Genomic DNA, 21,528 nt, shown 5'->3' on the forward strand with positions numbered 1-21,528 from the left:
TCTTCCACTCATCTGTCAATTTTTCAATCTGTTCTAAATTTACTCCTCAACCGTTCATCTTTATTCCATTCACAGAGGAAAAAAAACGAGAGACCATGACAACCGTCTGTACAAAGGAGCAAAAGTTTTACAGTTGGCCAAGGTTCGATTTTCTTTCTTCTTTGTTTCAGAAGTTTAGTTTTCAGTGGGAATATCCAAATAAGAAGAGGAACTTTTAATCATTCTGATGTGAGTTTATGATCTAACTGACCATATTTGTTGTTTGACAACATCCACAGACGCTGAATGCTGATTTATTGATGGCCCAAAAGAAAGAAAACTCACCACCAGCATTATCAAGATGGTGGCAGGAATGACAGCATAGTGCAACACAGAACAAAGTGCATTGCATTCTGGTAGACAGAGTCTTTGGGTAAGTGCTCTATCTCTGTCCTCTATGTCTACGAAAAGACAACACCACTGCCAAAGACATAATCATTACTATTGCCTTCCTTTGAATTCCCAGTTACTTGCTAATATTCAGGCCTGAAGCTCACCATCATAAGATTTTCTTCTTTTTTCTCAATAAACAATCATGTCATATTCAAGAAATCAAGATGAGAATGATTTAATCTCAGGATTAGTTGTAAATGGGAGTTACTACAATAGATAATGATGGTAACACTTTTCATATTTTCTATCAGATGAGATAATTAACCCATTTTTTGGTGCAGAACCTCTGTGGTTGTGAAAACACTGACCACATCACCAGAGCCTGGATGCTTCCTTTTCTAAGTTTGACATCTATATCATGGGTTTATCAATCCTTAAATAGTTTCAAGATGTTCCTCAAAAGAGGAAAACACACACACACACACACACACACTAGTGTAAAGCAGCTGAAGGTATGTGAAGGCCCTTTGTGAAACAGCAGTGATTTAGTGCTTCAATACACTTGTCAGGCGCACTGTAACACCTCGGAGAAGTGGGTCCACGTCTCCTGTCAGCAGTAATTTACAGTGAAGATGAGTCAAGCTCAGAGATCTCAGGCATAAGAGAGGAATAAACACAAGAGGGCAATAGTTTACCAGGAATTTCTGATTGGAGTGTCTCAAATAATGTCACACTCTGTCATATCAAAACCAGACCTTAAGAGTCGAGAAACTGAACCATCATGTTTCCTCTCTATGGTCATATGGTCACTGAGTCCACCCCCCACCACCACCAGGCCGGACTTGCATCCAGTAGAGTTCCCAAGAGAGCGATTCCGAGTGTATTAAATGTGTTCGGAGAGAAAGATCAATGGCTGTAACAGGGGGAGGGGGATTATGGGATACCCTCCAGTCAACGTGCTGTCACTCAGAATGGGCTCAAAGCGGCAGATTAGGCACCAGATCCCTCACATCTCTGTCAGAGGATCTCGTTAAAAGACCCAGTCCTGTATCACCAATTGTTCCAGTTTTATGTTTTACGGCGAGCCGGCCTCACTCTGCCATTAATCAGTCAATGGGATCGTTTGCATATTTTGGTCCTAATGAAAGAGGCCATGATGAATGGCAGATAGTGGCTGTTACTGTTACTCAAGCTCGCCCATTCTTTTCCACTTAAGGACCTGATGGATAGTTTATGGTATAAAAACAGACCAGCAGCGCATTATGTCATGCCGCTGCTCTGTGGATCCATGTGACTCCTCTTTACAAATACATCTCCTAATTTAACAGGCCCTGAAGACGAGTGGGGGTAAAAGACTAGAATATGGAGGGATTTTGAATGCTGCTAGAACAGAAGAAAGGGGGGTGTATATCAGGAAAATAATGAATAATTATTGGAAATAATGTCCAGATAGATGGATTGGAGCCAAATTATGAAATCATGTGCTTCTCTCCGGTACATCACCCTGCTCATTATTTGAAGTCATGCTCTGGAAAAACAGGTGTTTCCAATAGTGGGCCGTTGTCTCCACGGTCCCACAACCCCTTCATTTTCTTATGATGGTTCAGATATGATATTTCATGGTTGGGGCCGTACACATTATAGGAAGTGATTGGGGAGAGCCGGTCAGAAGACATCCGTGTAATGGATGCTGATTGGCCCCAACTAAATCCCCCCAAGTCTGTGGCTGCTGCAGGAATGATCCTAAATTCCGCATGTTTCCTTTCTTGGATGTTCAAATGATTACCGGTGGTGGAGGAGGGGAGGGGGGGGCTCTGTCTCTAAACAGGTGCCATATTTATGTACATCAGGCACAACAGCAGGGCAGCTGAGTGCGGTTGGCACAAGAGCTTAATTCTTCGTCCTTGTAGTAAACAGAACCAGCAGGGAGAAAATTTGGCTCTTTTTTTTTTTTTTTTTGGAGGGGGGGGGGGTTCTTTTTCTTCAGTTTGGTTTATGATCGATGCATTACGTCAACGTTTGAAGCCCATGTCTGTGATGTGGAGGCGAGCAGATGTGTGCATTTTTATAAGTGGAGAGCACTCTCTGGTGTGATTAATAATCATGTCATTTGTTTTAGCCTGCAGGCTGGTGAAACTCCCGCTGCTGCAGTCTCATTCTGCTCCCAAAGGAGTGTTTCTAAAGGAATCATTGATCAGTCATTTCCAACAGGTAATTAGTAAATAACTATGAAATACAGAACATCCAGTGCATAAAAAGCAGCTCTATTTTGTTAATTTCCTACTGTAAACACTGTAATTTGTTTTGCTTTTGCGCTCCAAATTATTTTGAATGAGTAACTCCAGTTTCCTCTGACTTTTGGGGAACATTTCTCCATGGCAAATTACACGTGAACATATTTTTCTCATTTTGCCCAGCTGGAAAACAACGTATGTTCTTAATTTTTACTGAATAATTGTCTTAAATGTCAGGTTTTCCTGAGGAATCTACTGCTAATGAAGAGATGAAATCAAAACCATATACATGAATTAAAACGTTTATTGAGCTTTTTACGTGCTTGGCACCTGTATTTACATTTTTTCAAAATGCCTCCAAAAGAAAAAAAGTTATTTTGCTATTTCCCTTTTTGTCACACATTTTTATAACAGATCGGCCTGTAAAATTGTTATATTGCTCAGCACTTAAATACGCATCTCTACAACACACCAAAACATACTTTAATTACTCTGTTTTTGCTATTGCTTCTTTTATAACTTCTCACACAACAACCTTGAAGCTTATGTAATTGATTGCAATTGCCATCTTATTTATATATATGCTTAAAAACATAATCCACTCAAAAATTAGTGAAGCCATTCTAGTCTGAGGAAAAACAGGGCGAAGTTGTGTGCTCGAGTCCTGAACTCCCGTGTTCGAGCCTGCTGGGACTTCTCAAGACGAAGAGACGGAGTCTTCCTCAGTTGGCCTGACCTACAGTTCTCTCACTGGCTGCGTCCATGTGTCTTATTCAACCCCGCTCGGCCACTACAGCACCCAGACACTCCACTGCACGTACTCCTGTATATATGTAGAGGGGTGAGTCACTAGGTCCAGTTGTTCCTTTCATTCCAGCCAGAACTTCAGACCATGACGGCGAAACACTGAGCCCCATGACGTTTCTAAAACGATACAACACAAGTGCTGCCTGAAGTAAAAAAACTTCTGGATCACAGTGAAGATTCTTTGGTTACAGGATTTCATTGTGACCTGATAGCTTTTGAGTCCTCCCTTGCCTGCTCAAAAAAACAAAACAACAAAAAAAAAAAGAAGAAGAACAAGTCACTTGAAGAGGCTACTGCTACTATTGCACCACTACATATTCACAACTGACAATCCCTTCAGACTCCTGATGGTGATCTGAGTTTGCTTCTTTCCTCTTGTAAATGATAAGAGTCAAGCTGCTGTCCCAATTTTTTACTTTATTAAAACATAGATAATTTAATAATACTTTGACTTCCTTTGAGTTGCTTTGCAGCCGAAGTGGTGGAGAGTCCTTAAAAACAGAAACTTTGGATGACGTCCTTCTCTGAAAGGTTTGTTTTGTAACTCAGTCCATTACTGGGTCGACACCACCACCAACCCGGGTTCATACACGAGAGGTTTGCTTTTCGGCTGAAAGGCTTCAGAGGTTCCAGCTCAGTCTCTACACCATGTGCATGGACATCTGAGAGGAGGAGCCATATTGACGGCCGTCACAGGAGCTGCCGCCCTGCTGGGCGCTGGCGGCGTTGCCGATCATGTGCATAGTGTCCATACTTCCGTTGGACAGATACTGGCGCTCAGCGAAGGCCCCGGCAGGAGAGGAGGAGCAGAGCAGGCCTCCCTGCGGCTTCTCTGGGCTGGCGGCCAGGCGAGGAGAGGTGGGGAAGTTGTATCCGTACAGGTTGTAAGGGTTGTGCAGAGAGAAGGCGTTGTAGGAGCCCTGCTGCACGTGGTGGTGGCTCCCGCTGAACATGTGGGTGGAGGAAGGGGAGGATGCAGATGAGGAGGAGGAGGCCGAGCTGGAGCTGCTTCCGGCCTGCATCACGTATTGAAGCTGCGAGGCCGGGAAGGAGCCGAGCTGACCGCTATAGGCATCCATCTTGCCTCCGGTGCCGCTGCCACTACCGCCGCCGGTCAGAGAAGCGTGAGTGCTCCCCTGCATGCCAGCAGCAATCAAGGAGGAAGTCCTCTGCGGCAGGAAGGACTCGGACGGCTGACCGGAGGCCACGCTGCCCCCTGCGGCCTGAAGGCGTCCGTAGGAGCTGTCGGCCAGGCCGCCGTAGCCCTGCAGAGCTGCCATGTTGCTGCGGGCGCAGGCTGGGTACTCTGACAGGCCCAGGTTACATAGCTGACTTTCCCTGCAGCCTACATTGAAAGTGTTGGGAGCAAGGTGGAAGGTCGGAGGGGAACAGGAAGGAGACAGGAGGTGTGCCGCACCGGAGGGGGAGGGGGTTCCTGTGCTGGAGGTGGTGGGCGAGGTGCCCGTGCTTCCACCTGGAGACACATGAAACACAGAGACATTTTATCTTAGTGAGCAGTCAGCTCCAGGACCAGATCCAGCTAAACAATTCTTCAGGGTGGATTAGCATCAATCAGATTATAGTTGTTAAATTATTGCATTCAATCATAAACAAAGTGAAACGTTTGCGTGCCTTTTTTTTTTTTTTTTTTTTTTTTACATATAACTGCTGAGAAAAATTAGGTTGACGGCCACATTTCATCCACAAACCTTTTTTTTCCCCATAAGAAAATTTGATATGATGGGAAAGTGACATGAATCCCTGCCTGTCAGCCTTTGACCTCCCTGTGGAGGGTACCAAGAAACAAACAGGATGTCCCTGTGGGGAGGTATTAGTATTAGCCTCTGATTTCCAACCTCCACATCCTTTCTCGCCTGTGGCAGTGCAGGAGAAATGTGTTGGAATATGTAAAGAGACACAGAAAATTACATTCATCCACATAAGTATTGTTTAGGGGTTGTTGTTTTTTTTTTTTTTCCACCTCACTCTTCCTCACCTCACCTCAACATATTTCTTCATTCAGAGCAGGCAGAAATAAAACACGGTAGTAATTGTTAATGGGAACACGTCCCAGCGGCCCACATGCATTGAGTCAGACTAATAAAGTAAGCAGTAAACTACATTATGAATTCACCTGTCGCCAATATAATAAATGACCTTGTTGAGCCGTGTGGACTCTCTCAAAGTCTGACCCTCAGACTAACTGCAGGCCGGTCTTTGAATACAATCATGAACCACACCATAAAACATATACTGTCGGTACGGGGAGACAAACATGGATTCAGCAACGGCCCCTCCCTCCATAAAAAAGCCACAAGCAGAGTTCAGACGTGTCCTATACTGTTCAGCTCAAAGGAGAAAAAAGGGGGAGACAATGTGTGTCTAACTACGTCGGAAAAGAAAAAAAAGGGAAAGAAAGAAAAAGGGTTGGCACAAATATATCCACGGAGCGAAGCCTTTCATAGTGAAATGATAGCTGTGGGATATCAATCGCATATTTCTCTATTAATGAGACTTTGGCCAGCGTTCATCTTGCTGTTGGAGAAATTCAGTTTGAACCAGAATGAGGAGGAGGCATAACTAAATAATCCAGGACTCGCTTGGCTGGGGTTCTGATTTTGCACCATATGCCTTCGATAATGTTGCTGCAGCACTCTGGTCTGCAGGAGGAGAGGGGGAGGAGGAGGGAGAGAGAGAGAGGCAGATATGTATGAGCAAAAAAGAGAGGGAAGAGGGGATGATAGTTTGGTGATGTCATGTTTTCTTCTGGTTTGAAGGGCTCAAGGTGCTTCAGTGGAATAGTTGATTGCTTGAAGAGGAAAAAGCGTCCTGTACCATAACAGAGCTACAGTCTGCACACACACAGACACACACCACCGTATCCTAAAAGGGCGACAAAGGGTTCAATGACGGCACAAGGACTTTAATTAAATCCTAATCAGTTTGGTGATAACAAACACATGGCCGCCTGCTCAGACGGAGCGTCACGTCATGCCTACCTCCTGAGGTGACCTGGACGGGGTCAGCGAGGAAACAGCTGCGTTAAAGCGGCGAGGCCCTTGATATGAGCCATGACTAAGACCTTGTGCCGGCGCTGGAACAGATACAAAGGGAGGTGGCCCAAACTGACGCTGACTGGTGTCGTGGAGCCGTCCAAAAGCCACAGGCTTTGTTTAACGATTTTATTTTCAAGGGCTGCGCGAGATGTGAAAAGTTCAGCAGACGCAGGCCGACCTGCCAGAGGAGCAGCGTATGGCCAAGCTCAAATGAAGGACAAGTGTAGCTGATGTAGTGTGGTGGTGTGATATTCAAGGAAAATATGCAGAGGGAGAGTTCAGGCTGGGTCAACACACGCACCCAAGTCATCCTAATTACCAACGCACGCGCTTCTCTACGAACATTTTTATTACTTTACCTCGGGTTTGACTAAATCAATAATCCCTTTGTCGCAAATTGGATGAATTTAAACAATACTGACTGAATACATTAAAGACACAATCAATCAGGATATCACTGAATCCAGAATTTCATTGTGGTCATCAAAGCGGTTTCTGAAGATTCAGACCACTCACAATGAAAAATGGTTTAATTTCCAAAAGATTCAGTTCACTGGGAAAGAGCCCAACAAGTGACCATTTGATTCATGCATGAACATTTGTTTTATTCAGACTATGTTTTCACTCAGGAATGAAGATTTTCCCATATGGGTTTTGATGGAGGAAAAGGCTGATCACTGGAGCTTTAATGTGTCAGTTTGAGGAGAGAAGGTCAGAAAAGTAAAAGTTCTGTTGATTGACTGTCAGTGAGCAAATGTAATTAACATCTCTCCTTTCATACCTGAGGTCAAAGCTGGAAATCTGTCTGGCCTCAACAATAATATCGAGTCGAAGAGGGATCAGACTGTCCTATACTATTTCTGCTCCAAGTCTGATGTCTGCAGAGGAAAGCAGAAGGGAGCAGAACTGAGACCAGCGAGGCGCTCTGACTCACCTTGCTGTTTCTGCATGTTGGTGAAGTCTTCAAATGTGAGGGTCCTCACAGGAGGTCTCCAGAAAGCGTAGGTCTCCATTATCGCCTCCAGGCCGGTCCTGACAGACAGACACCCACCGAGAAAAAAGGAGAGCGAGAGAATTCAGAGCACACACACACAAAACTGCTCATTTTGACCAGATGATGTGAGAATCAGAGAAACAAGGGTTTTCTATTACTGCTCGATTTCAGCATTTTATTGTGATGTGGTTTAATATTCAAATCTTTATTGAACAGTGAAAAACAAAAAAAACTACTGAGGGAAACATGTTGAAGTTATTTTCAGTTATTCATATTGCAGCCCTGTAGATGGAGTCATTTATAATCTGATTTTCTCCTCTTTTTTCTTCTGTTGTTTTAACTGTCATCAGCCACTTTATGAAGCACACCTTTACAGTCCAATTAGATTCAATAAGATGTTTCCACAACGTGATGCCTATAATGTTCATTTTCGTCATAGGTGTCTAAATTAGATTAAATGTTTTGCCTTCGGGGCAGATTTAGTGGCAGTGTTGCGCTGGTGCATGACATTCAGAGGTGGCTTTTAATATTCTGCCTCCTCTGTAACGCAGTCCAATAAAACACCACCTTTAACTGAACTCAGTAATAAACGTTTAATTCAATTTGCACGTTTCCAACAGTGTCAACAAAAACGGAGCAGAGCTGCTGTAATGAATCAATGGATTGTACAGGTGTGTCTAATAAAGTGTACTTTATATCACTGTGTCTGAAGACTTGCTATGGAAATACAATATATTTTTTATATTAATGGCAATAAAATATATGACCAGTGCAGGTGTGTGTGTGTGTGTGTGTGTGAGAGAGAGAGAGATGGATGTGGATGAGAGACAGAAACGGGATTAGTGACTAAGAGCAAAAATATTGAAAGGATTAGTTAAACAGAGAGGGGAAGTGATATTTATGAATATTTGTGTGTGTGAGAGAGAGAGAGAGGGAGAGAGAGGTCAGTGGTGAATGAGTCAGACTGAGTGAGGGAGTATCAGAAGGAGGAGGGGGGCAGTCCTGTCCAGAGGAAACTGGAGCCATTAAAAAGGAGCAAGTTTTTTACTGAGCACATAAATCTGGGTGACGTTTCATCTCCACTCTGTACACGGTTCTCCTTCCTTGCTTGATTTACTTCCCTGTGCCCGGCTCGGCCCCCGCCGCCGCTCGCCGTGTTGTTTTAGGGCCACTGGCTCCCTGGCCGAGGCTGCTCGTTAGTGGGCCGCGCTAATCGGCCTGGGCCTCGCCATCACTGCACTCATTCATACGTTCACGCTGCCGCGGGACCAAAACCCAACAAATGAGCTGTATCCCTCCACCCAGGCCATTAAGCCTCCTCACCAGACACAACTGACGACACCAGTGTGAGAGCGCCACACTCAAATGCTGTTAATAAAGTCAGAAAAACAAGCTGGTGCTTAATTTGAGAATTAGCAGTGCAGGGTTGCCCTTTCGATTAATTTATATTTTCCCCCTCAGTGAGGAATGAGTCGGTTGGTAAAGTTCCACAGCAAACAGGCTGCTTTTACACTTGCTGCTAAAATCCAAAGAAAAGTTGGTTTTTTTGGACGTTTGTTAATGTCACTTATTACTGACACTAATATAACCAAGAAAAGATGTCAACGCGTTACTAATGTGTTCCAGTTTTCTGTTTGGGCTGAACAAACTTTGTTGTAAGATGATAAATCTGAAAATGTCTTCAGTTCTGAATTTCTGTGAGAAAACGTCTTTTCTGCTTGTTATTTTCTTGTGTTGCTTTATTTCGGCCTGATTGTCTGCGTTCTCAGTTTGTTTCGTAACTCCTCATTTCCACTTTTCAAGACTGTAGGTTAAAATCTGACCTTTAACCAGTCAGTTCATCACAACGTTCAAACCGCCCAAAGCCAAGATTCAAAGATGTCCAGTATTGGTCATAAATATCTCACTGAGGGTAAATGTAATATTTCAGCGTTTTAAAGAGATATAAAACACATGTGGTTCTGTCAGACAGGGAAAATGTTTTATCTAACTTTTTATCTGTAAAGTGATGAAAACGGTATTAAATACTCTTCAGTGTAATTACAGAACAAAGCACCTGCAGATCAGACCTGGAGCTGAACTAAATACGACATAAACTCCTCCACTTTCATCTGCTCATGTATCTCCACTTCTCATTACTGCACCTTTCGTGGTTTGATCATTTCGTGAGGGAGTTTGTGTGCGATCACACCAACAACACAGAAGCCATAAATAAATCACGTTACCTTTTATGAAATAAAACCAACCCAGCTGCACCTGACTCACTAAATCACCGTCCAAATCAACAAAAACATCCATCTGACAGCATCAGCCACTTTTGATGATTTTTCCTCCAACTACGTTTTTTAATAATTTTGATTTATAAAGATCAGCTATGATATGAGTTTTTTGTGGATGTTTGTGATTTATGCAGCTGTTCTTGATTTATGTGGCTCCATATTTTGTTGCTCTTTTCTTTTATCAGACTTTACTTCACAGCACTTAACCTTTTTTTACCATTAATAAAATAACAATATCAATATTAGTCGTACTATCCATCAATGCTCATTGTCATTATTCAAGACAGAGTCTTTTACTTTTTATCCATCATCAGAAATATTTAACAGCCATAGAAACACTCATCTGCTAGTTTTTTATTCTGTCAAGAAAAAGATGTATACAGTCAATCAGCAAAAAAAGCAAACTCCCATTTATGCAGTTTTTAATTTTCCCTTATTTATGAATGTATTTTTGTCCTCCCCTCTCCTTCTGTGCAGTGATGAATGAGACTCCTGATGGCTCTTGGTGGTTTGTGTGGGTGGGAGTCGGAGTCTCACAATAGAAAACCGCAGAACTCTGTTAACTCTACAGTCTTTGGTGCAAAAAATAACGAAGATGTTAAGAAAACAATAATAGGATCAGAAGGGTAAACTTCCTGCGTTCTGTGGAGCAGACGCCTTTGACCTCTGTGACCTTACAGTATCAAACCCCTGAATAATGAAGCGGGAGCAGCAGCAGAAAGGTCAAAGGTCAGAGCTGCAGCTCACCGATAATGTTCATGACTAATCAAAGACAAAAAGCGGCTCAGGAACTGAAGTGTGAAACCTGAGGGTGACTCAGGAAGAGTCTTTTTAAGGTGACAGGGTCGCCGGATCGACCCCTGATTACCACGGGGCTGATGGGAAGGAGTCACGAGCCGCACGTAGGAATAGATCCATTTCTTCTCTCGCTGGACAAATATCTCATCCTCCCTTATCTTTTCATCTGTAGCTTTTTCTGCAATGAAATTCTAATGCCACTTCATAAATCAAACAGTCTATTGTTTGAAAAATGAAAAAAGATGTCTCAAATATCTGTGTGCCAATAATGCAGACCAGATGAGGGGGCTGCTTTCAAGTGCGGTTCAGTGCACCACCGCCTCTCGCCAAAACCTCCCTCCTCCACAAACCTTATATATGATAATTCAGAAACACAGAGACAGAAAGGGACTGAGAGAAAGGAGACACCAAGGGGGGAGGGAAGGGGGGAGGGAGGAAGGAAGAGTGAAGAGGAAACTGAAAAAAAAAAAAACAAGGGCCTGTCTTTCTCGGCAAAAATGAAACCTGTTTAATTTTATCATCAGCTCGCTCGAGATGAGTTTTGACTGTACAGAGTGAGCAGCCAATCAGAGCGCTTGGTCTGGGTGACATCATCAGGCTGGCAGTGAGCTGTTTATAGTCACACATTTACGCTGACAGTCAACAGTGACATCCTCTCTGCCCCTGTGTGCACGTTGTGCGTCTGCATGTCGTGTGTGATGTCTGCATGTGTGGCAGGAAGAGAAAAGAGAGAATCCAGTTTGTGCGACGCTGCATGAAGTGGTACAGTGTGTGTGGATGTGTAATGAACAGCCAGGACTTCAGACAGAGTTAATAACCCAGCGAGCGTGGAGTTGCTGCTTTGCAGGTCAAAAGATGTCTAGACGTCTCGGCTAAAATAGACTGAATCACATGCGACCATTCTTCCAACAGCACTTTACGACTCCGGTATACTTCAGACTGCAGAAGGTCCAAACTATGTGTTGAAATACCTTTTATAGTTTTATGTAACCGTCTGAAAAAAATGCCTAAGAAAATATTATTCGCCCAAACTTGTGACAGACCAACAAGTCTGGACTCACGAGCAGCTCGATGTAAATATTCTGAACGAAAAAGTCTCTGATGATTTACAGTGAGCTTAAAGCTGGATGTGTATTTCAGAGCGGAACATTTTATTAAAAAGACTCTCAGCTGTATCTTTATGAGTTTTTCCTTTTTAACACTATTTTCATTTCACCTGTTGGATCTTACGGCCGGGCGCTATTTTCTATTTTTTCCGTAGCCAATCTCTTCTGCCTCTGCAGATACGTTTTATAAATAAATAAATAAATGAATGAATGGCGTTTACCTGGAATGTTTAAAGTTAGTTGTGTTGCAGTTGCTGTTTTTATAGCTGGGCAGAACAAACTTTTTGGCCCCTGTCATGCTGCACTGGTGAGTGTAGTTGTGAGCATTGTTTCCTTCGTTGTAAATAAAATACTTTTGCATGAGTAGAAGTCGCTGCAGTGCCAATAAATCCAACCACTACTGTCCACCAACGGCTGATGTCACAGCTCGTGCACCCTGCAGCCGTCACACCGTCAGTCTGCAGCAGACCGGGACGGATCTGCACGTGTCTCAGGTCGAGGTGATGAAACATTCCAGCCACATCTTTGAGCAGATCCTGACTCCTGTTTTTTTTTTTTTGTGTGTGTGCCTGTTTGCATGTTGAGGTTTTGGGAGCATTTCATGACAACATGAGAAATAAGAAAAGGCTCTGAAAAGTGACTCTGTGCGTCTCTGTGCTGCAGATCTGAACTATTCATCCTGGCAACAGACAAAACAGCTGTTTTCGTACAGAGCAGCATCTGGTCCTAAGTGATATCTTCAGAGGATTATTTCCATATTAAAGACATCCATTAAAAAAAGAAAAAACTAGGAGATGTGATTGTCATAGCTCAGCATGGAAAAGACTGACGTGACGTGTTGTGTGGCTGCTCAGTTGGTAAACAGATGCTGCGAGGCGATGTCACTCTACCTGTTTCTGCCAGAGTCCCGAAAACCTTTGGCGAAGGGGTTACGGTCGATCTTTAGTCTGGTGATCTGCAAACAAGAAAAACATGGAGGGGAGGCCTTTGTCATTATCGCAATTTTAGATTAATTTACAGAACTTCTTCCAGAACACTCACATTCACCATCTGTTCTGTTACTTGACTATAAATTGTATTAATATTGAAAAGTCTGGAGTCATCCTTTGTATCTGTTTGTTTTTAAGCCTTCTCGAAGGAAACACTATTGGTTCCTACTGTGCCGTGGACTCTCTCCAGCTCTACAATCCAGTTGTTTGGCTTTGAGAAGCTCAACATGAGAGGACAAGCGGGGGGGGGGGGCAAGCTGCAACACTGACATTGTCTTATAAAAGTGCTGCGAAATTAGATAGAAAACTGTGTTTCTTGGTAAAAATATTTAAAGTCAAACTTGGAACAGTTCAACAGATTTTTGTGGGGAGTATTTAAATCTACATCCGTTCTTCGGATTGAAGTGTGTGCAGCGTAAATACCTGCTGGTTCTGGTAGGCAGTGACGGTGGTGAAGACGGTCTCAGGGAAGCTGAAGGTCTTCACTCCCTCCCCGCTGGGGACGGGCTTGTTCGGAGACAGCTCGCTGCTGAAGTCCTTCCTGATGACGTGAACACGAGGTTGATACTTGTGCATGGAGTGAAGAATGATCTGAAAACAGGAAATTGGAGACGGTGAAGTGGGGCCGCCGTTGTTACTTTAGGCATCCGCACTTGAATCTGTTTTTGCTTGTAAAACACAGAAAGCTGAGAAAACACATAAAGTTCAGATTTTAATCTGTAATTAATGGCAAATTGCGGTCCTCTTCTTGCAGCTGGATCAGGTTTGGTGAGGGTTTGGCACGGCGCTGTGACGGATTGGGATTTAAGAAGTATATCTGATGAGTGAAAGCTCTAACAGCTTCAGTACTCATCTTCAATTTGTCATGTTTTGCTCCAAACTCTCGCGGAGCCCAAATGTTTTAACTCTTGCCTCACTTAAAAACATGATACACACACCTCCGTCAATTAGCCTCACCGGTTCCCCGACAAAGCTGCGCGACATTGAACGGAAACTAAGTTCACACTCCGATGACGCTTGCAGGAGGGCAGAGGATTATTTCACAGCGGAGAGAAGGCGTCAGCCGCTGTCGGCCCCAGCTTCGCCTCGGGGCCTCAGTCTGCTCTTGATTAATCTGAGAGTGAGAAAACCTCCCCAGAGCCAAACACCCCCGAACTCCCCTTCTCCGCTACAACAGAGGGGGTCATTTCAAACCGAGGCCGTGGGGGGGAAACAGCTCAGAGTATCAGCAACACTACGGCTAACGTTCCAGACCTCAATCACACACACACACACACACACTGTGCCTGGGCTGCTGCAGGGAGCGACACATCCATATTCTCTTTTTTTGTTTGTTTGTTTTTCTAAATTCTGTGGAATTTTGGCACAATGCTCAGAAATCACATGTCAATCAAAGCTGTGGGGTATTTTTCCTTCGATGGCTCCTGGCTGCACGTCTCCATGCTGCTTCTACACCAAGGAAGAATTGCTTCCAGTTTGTGTTGGTTGTTTGGCTGCAACTGCCAAAACATCACGGTAAAAGGAGAAAACATTGGATTAAAGTCGCCTGTCAGTCATCAGTTTAGTGGGAGAAGTATCGCCCAACAACAAGCCATCAACGTGCAGAGAGCAAAGGTTCCACGGAGTGAATGGAGGTGGAATGGCAGCCATGTTTCAGAAACGCAGACGCACACAGACACACACAGCTGTTTCACGGCTTCAGTCTCCGGCCAACCTGAGGTGATGTGAAGTCAGATCACACATCCACACGCTGAGCTCAGAGAGCAGCCAGATAACCTCAGCTGACAGTTGTTCACGCTCACATGCAATTAGGCCAAATTCTTTATTTTATTTTTGTGTCACGATGGATAATGATGTGTTTTTAATCCCCTTTGAAAATGACACCAGAGCGACAGCGACACGTCCTGCAGATGTCTGGCAGACTGGCCCACGCTGTTGATTTCTGATTTTCAAAACACAGTTACACACACACACACACACACACACACACACACACACACACACTTTAAAGGCCGCGGCCGTTCAGTGATCAAAGCTATTAATCGTGGTCTGTGGTTGAGCTCCTGTGATTTCCCCCGTGGAATTACTCGTTACAGACCAGAACAATGAGGACTCTGAGCCGTGACGGCATACGAACGGAGCGACACACCCCTGCTCCCCAGACTGAAGAAAAACAGGATAACGTTCATGGCATGACGAGTCACGATGCTTTGAATCATTACCAGCAAAGCAATTTTGCAACAAAAAGAAAATTGAATAAAATGGAAGCAACAAAAGAGAAGTCTTTTGGCCGGTCCGGCCTCCCTCAGAGTTTTATTAGCTTTTCCCAGAGAAAGGCAGCAAATAAAGGCCAGGCGGGAGCGACAGCATGAGGCCCATCTGAGCCCAACAGGACGAAGGCAGGCACCAGGTTTGTGATCTCCTCTCCGCACAAGTGACGTCACCGCGATGACTGAAACTCCCCGAGAGCCAAACGATGTTTTTGTTGACGCAGCAGATGCTGCCGGGAGGGAAAATGTGTGTATACGCTCAACAAAGTCCGACTGCTAATAATCCATCATTTCGTTTGAAAGTTCTGCAGTGAGAAGAAAATTGTATCCAGCTTCAAGTCCTTCTTATAAATCTGAGTTGTTTATCTAAATGTGGAGGCCAACACGCACATCTGCATTTCGGCTTCTTTATACTTTCTGCACTTTATACACAAAATGCTCCTGTTAGTTCCCAGCTTCTCATCTATAGTTTCATAGTTAACATACAAAACACATGAACTCCCAAACAATGATTAAAAATGAGCTCCAACTTGGCTTTAAGAATAATAATGTGACATAAACAGTCACAGACATTTTCTGCAGTTTCTGAGTTTTTCTATTTGTCTTTACTTTTCTTGACTTCTGCTTTGCGTTGTTTTAATGTTAGAGAGTTCTTCCACTAGAATGGAAGTAAGACAGTAGTTTGCAGTAGAAAATAAAATCGTACTATCAATTATTTTCAACAATAATTAATCCACTATAATCAAATGCAGTTGACTAAACAATAGCAGTCAGTCAAAGCTATCTAGATTTATTTTTATTTGTATTCATAGAGGTCGAAATAATTAATTTTCATTAGATTTTTGTAAAAAAGTTTTAGTGTGTCTGGTTTTCTTTGGTCATCATTAAACCTGCAAATCTCACAAACTGGAAGAGAGACAGCTCTTCACTGCGGAGGCCGATGTGCCGTCTGAGATGTAATAAATATAAAGACTGTGCTTCTGTTGTGCGCTGCGACGTCTGATGATTCATGCACGGTGTCTGTTTCTGATGAGCCGGAGAATTCACGACACCACAACTCAGGAGGATGGAGCGAGAAGTGGTGAGGTTTCCTCCCCACACAGGAAGCTCCGAAATTAATATCCTTTGGCCTGTAAAGCCCCTCCAGGGAAACAAAGCCCTTAAACGGAGCAGCGAGAGAGGAAAGACAACCTCCCCTCGCTCTGAGTGTGAATCCTCCACCAACAACGCCCATATGTTATTACAATTGTCACCGCCGAGCTGATGTGATCATCTGCAGAGCTGCCACTGAGCGGGGGCTTTCTGGCTGCACACACGCACCGAGGGCCAAACTCTACGCCGCCATTTTCTCGCAATGCTAAAAATATCTGTCATGGCGTCAACCTCACACCGCTTCTCCAATCACCGCCTCGTCTAGCATCTGTGTGGTGACTGTGATCTCTGAGGAGAAACCCGGGTCGGTGACGGCTCCACCGCCATGACGGCGGCCCTCGTGTCATCTCACACGCCTCGAGAGAAAAGATGGCGACTCCTCTCCTGTTTCTGTCAGCTCATAAAAGACGACGCTGACGTTCACTCTGACTCGCTGGCCTTCAAACGCACATCACCTTTTTGACCTTTTACCAATTTCCAAAAAGTTTCCTTGTTGTTTGTCACACTTAATTCTGAGAAGTTGACTCATTATTGTGCTTTAAAACCAATTTGGATTTGGATTTCCATGAAAAAATATTGAAACTGAGCTAAAGTATATCGTACAAACACAACATATGTAGAAATATAGTATTTATCTGTTTTACTTGTCTTTTCTAAATCTTGGCCTTTTCAGGTTGTTACCTTCTTACACACAAGTGCTGAAACAAGCTCCAGGTTGGACCATGAACGCAGTAAAAGACTGATAACACATCCATCAATGGTGCATCATTGGACGAGACAGATGTGAAGCGGCTGTGATTGTTTGGTGGTTGTTGCCTCCGACAACAGCCGCCAATCAGACTGACCCAACGGTCATCCTCAGTGTCTCTGTGTGAGTTCAAAGGTCATCTCTGTTCTCAGAAGGCTTCATTTGGGTTTTTTAAACATGCATAGCAACAACTTCTGTGTTCTCTGTGAGTTTATCTGACAACTTCAACAAATCTGTTTGTCTTTACACATCTATCAGAGAGGAACTCATTTAGATTCTGTTTCTGTGTTGAACAGGATTTCGTTTTCGTGTGCTAATGTGAGGTTTCCATGTTTACAGCTTTGCTGCAGTTCACCTTTCAGCTGCAGACATTTGGCTTCAGGCATCACAGTGAAGCGGCTCCGCTGACTCTTACTGCACAGTTTGTTTCTATTTTATTCATTTGATTATTTTGCTGAGTATTTCCTCAGCTCTCATTACGGGTTTAAACATAAGGGGCCAGTTGAAGCAAATCACCAAACGCTAACACAGTTCTCCTTCATCTGAAATCACTCCTTTCCCATGAAATCCATTTCTAACTACAGAGAAGCATCAAGTGCAATTTAGGGACTCACTTCAGTTTGCTGCCCACTTGCTGATTCTACATAAAATGGCCAGTAAATCGAAGAAATTGTGTCAAATTGTGGTCTAACTTGTTGCATTACAGTTAAATATTTCACCTACAAAACCCACATTACACATTCAAAGCAGCCAAGACCCAATAAGAGACTTACTTTAGCTCACCACCTCTGTTACTGAGCGAGGCAGTAAATTAGACAGACTGTGGTCAAACTGGAGTTTTAGCTCGGTGGTGTGGCTACAAATCAACTTCAGTCATTAAGTGCCCTTAAACGAAACCGTTTCATTACAAAATGCTTTATAGAGCCATGAAGGAAATGAATATTACATGTTAAAACAAAGGCACAGGTTCAAATCCCAGACCTCTAATATCTCTCCACGCTAATCCAGGAACTTAATGTTCTTCAGTCTGAATGGACCATCTTCAAACAGAGTGTGGGAGGGCGCTGTGTGGCAGAGCGGCAGGCCTCGTACTGCAGAAAATCAATGCTGAACAAGTCTCATGGCTCAGTGAGTCATGACGGCAGAAAGTCCACGAAGAGCAGTGTCAACTTTCCTCTCAAGCAAACTCATCAAAAACACTCCTTTCCAAAAAAGAAACGGCTAACAGCTCCAAGTTTGCATTCATTTCAACTGCACCCTGGAGTGACATAAACTTTAAAGCGCCAAAATGAAACTAATGGATCGCAGCCTCACAGTCTTTCTGCTGAAACATCCACCGTTACACACAGTCAGCCGCGTCATTAAATACCAACATCTGATTGGTCCGTCCGCACAGGAAATGTGTTTGACTTAACCAAACTGCATTAAACCCCACAATCATCATTAAACTGTGATTTTGGGCTGTTGTTGCCTTTAGGTGGCGTAGGAAATGTCAGAATCAAGAAGGAAACATGATTCCACTGATGTTGTGATTTGTTTTGTCTTTTCTCATCTGTGCAACTTATAATTTATATTTCATAGAACGTATAAGAACGTTTCTCCCTCAAGTGCACATCTCCAAACATCTAAAAATGCTTTAGCGTTATCAACCTTGTGCCAAGTCGGGAGGATTAAAGAGGAAGAGTCTGTTCTTACGTGTCCCTGGTCGTCCAGCTCGTTGTTGGTGAGTTTGAGCTTGTCGAAGCTGACCACCTGCCTCATCCAGGTGTCTCCTGAGGCCAGAGAGTCCGGGTGGATGTAGACCCGCGGAGGCACCGGAGAGTCTGCGTTTCCTGCCACCATCCACTTAGAGCTGTGGTACACGTACCTGGAAGAGAGGAAGAGACGGAAACGTCACGTTTAACGAGAGGAAGGTGGCTACCTTTATTTCTCCGGAACCAAAAAAGGTCTTTCATATTTCATTTTTCATACGCAGGTTTGTGTTCTTCCTTTTTTGTAACAGACCAGAAACGCAGGGAGAGAGTCAGCACAGAAACAAACACCAGCCTGCTGCAAATATCACATAAACCCTGGATGTTCCTCCGCTTGCTTTCAGATCGGGCTCATGTGTCATTCTCCTCCTCAGTTCCTTCATTAGTCATGTTTTTCTTTCACAGGAGGTCAGTTAAATCCCCCCAAAATCAAAACTCATGTGAAGCTCTGAGGCGACTTCAGGGTCGAACGCCTCTGCGTCCTGCACAGCTCTGCGAGAACAAACTCCAAACGCTTGGTCACGTTGCCACAACATCGGCTTTTAAAATCATCTGTTGTTTCTTCATTGTGCTTGAAATGTCTAACAAGCGCGACATAAAATATTCCACATGCAGTCACACAGTCAGCTGCATAGTTTCAATTAAGCCGAGCCATAATATTTGATGATGTTGTGTGTGAGTTTGGGTACAATGGGGCGTCCCACCCATTAAACAGCAGGGGGAGAGAAGAAAGAGAGGGAGAGACAGAGAAAATGACTTTTACCCTCCTTTTTAAAAACAAGTCCACAAACCACCAGGCGACGCAGTGTGAGCCGCTTAAAAACTAAACGACAAAAAGAAAAGGAAAAGCTGGAAGCAAAAAAAAAGGGAGGGAATTGAACAAAAAAAAAAAAACAAGAAATGAAGAAAGAAAAGAGAGGACGACAGAAAGTCGAGGCTGGAAACTGATAAAGACGGAGAAATGAGCTGAAGATAAAGTCGACGGACAACGGAGAGATAAAAGAAAGGTAGAAGAGGAGAGAGAGAGGGAAAAACAGGGTGGTAGAGGGAGGCAGCGAGTGTGAAGCACAGCTGTTTGCCTTTAGTTCTGGCCGAGGACTCAGTTGAAAGTGTTTTATCTGCTGCGTCTCTGCCAAAGTCATCACTCACTCCTGAAACATGGACAAAACTCTCATTTGGTCCTTTTGTTATTGCCACAGAGCTGCACCACCCCACTACACACACACACACACACACACACACACAAAGCACAAGCACATTCAAATGTAAGAGGCAGGAATACACACTCAGCCTCTCTCTCACACAGAAAAAACGCACAACACACACACACAATGAAAAGGCACTGGAGGCGATTTCAGACATGTTGGCACACTCGTCCACTGGCAGCCATATTGGTGACTGTGAGCAGCTCAGTATCCACATTATTAGATCATTCAGAGCCTCGATGAGAGTTTCATCCAAGTTTAAAGTAAATTTACTTTTTTTTTCTTTTTTCTTTTTTTTTTAGAAATTCTGCAAAAGGGAAATTCTTGTTTGTGAAGCTCAGCAGCTGGAAGACGTAATTCTCCAGTTGGGTGCCGTTAAAAAATCATAAAATCAGTGCAGGCGAAGAAGATGCAGCACGTGATGACGACTCAATTAGGAAAGCGCTCAATGCAAAAAAAAAACAACAAACAAACAAACAAACAACCATTATGGAAATGTGCCATTTCTGTTGGTCTTGTGTATTCATTTAAATCTCATTATGGCTCAACGCAGATCTGATGTCGACATCTGCTGCTGTTTTCAGTGTCCGAAGAAGTTAGATCAGTGTCATACACATCATGATTTATTCACCGAATCTGTTTCCAATTCACCAAACAGTAACTTTTCTACCTTGGCCAAGTGTGAAAATATTTGGCGTGATAGCACAAGATTTTCTCAAATTTCTACTCAGGTTCTTTTCTTTGAAAAATAGAAAAATAGGAATAAAGCTGATCTGCCGAAGCCTCAAAATCTAACGATTAGACGCAAAACTACTCAGATCTCATGCTCACTTACCTGCTGGCTATAATTTCAGTGGCTACGGGGTCAAACAGCCTGATGTGAAACATATACATGTTGACAGTCGTGGTTGAAATGGAGGAAATGTGGCTCCGTGGTGTTGGAGACGGTGCCTGTCACTTTAAGACAGTTGAAGTTTGTCCAAAAATGGCTCCCTGTGTGTCAGAGGTTTAAAGTGAGCAGCAATCTGAGAGTCTGGACGCATGAATCACCATCACCTTTTTGCATCAGTGCTACACAACTGGATTATTTGAATGTATTAAAAAAAGCAGATCATTACACAGCACATTTTAGGACTTGGTTGGTACTTCAGCGAAAACAGGAATTCATAAACATGAAAACTTCTGAGACTTCTGAGCTGAGACAAAAGACGCACAACCAACCAAACACACATACACGCACTAACATACATATAGGGTGCCAAGCGTTTCTGTAATTTCCTGTTTGGAGTGCTGTTTAGGGTTACGCTCAGCGTAGCAAGGAAAGTGTTAAGGAACGAGGAAACTTTAGCCCCAAACCGGACTGGAAATCTGATTAGTCCCCCCGCTTTCATCTTCCATAAATCTGCCATCTGGCACCGGCACGATCAATAAAGACTGGACTTTATGTGACACTCTTACTGGACAGATGGGGGAGGGAGGGGAGGGAGGGGAGGCAGGGGTGGGACACTGGGTGGGGGGGTGAGGGGGGGGGGGGCTGTTTTCCTTCTCAGCCAACTCTAAACTATACAGCTGACAAAACTACACAACTACACACACTCTGATTTTCTCTCTCACACACATATATACAACCACCAGGACAAGCACACATTAGGACACAAAACACACACACACACTCATCCGTGTGTGTGTGTGTGTGTGTGTGTGTGTGTGTGTGTGCTGCCAGCTTATCACACATATACTGTAACACAGACAGGCATGCACATAAAA

General features: G+C 43.7%; 1 protein-coding gene across 1 annotated transcript in view; it reads right to left on the reverse strand.

Annotated features, from left to right (window-relative positions):
• Positions 1 to 2,920: 2,920 nt before the first annotated feature.
• The window catches only part of tbx15 (T-box transcription factor 15), a 30,165-nt gene continuing 11,557 nt past the window's right edge, over positions 2,921 to 21,528 (reverse strand). The window contains exons 4-8 of the mRNA XM_029530548.1: positions 18,501 to 18,672; positions 13,059 to 13,226; positions 12,537 to 12,601; positions 7,404 to 7,501; positions 2,921 to 4,887 (exon numbers count right to left, since the gene is read on the reverse strand). Of these exons, the coding sequence (XP_029386408.1) occupies positions 4,055 to 4,887; positions 7,404 to 7,501; positions 12,537 to 12,601; positions 13,059 to 13,226; positions 18,501 to 18,672 (1,336 nt within the window). The 3' untranslated portion in view covers positions 2,921 to 4,054. The remainder of the gene's footprint in view (positions 4,888 to 7,403; positions 7,502 to 12,536; positions 12,602 to 13,058; positions 13,227 to 18,500; positions 18,673 to 21,528) is intronic.

Source organism: Echeneis naucrates, chromosome 21 (assembly GCF_900963305.1).
Source record: "Echeneis naucrates chromosome 21, fEcheNa1.1, whole genome shotgun sequence".
NCBI classification, from domain to species: Eukaryota; Metazoa; Chordata; class Actinopteri; order Carangiformes; family Echeneidae; genus Echeneis; species Echeneis naucrates.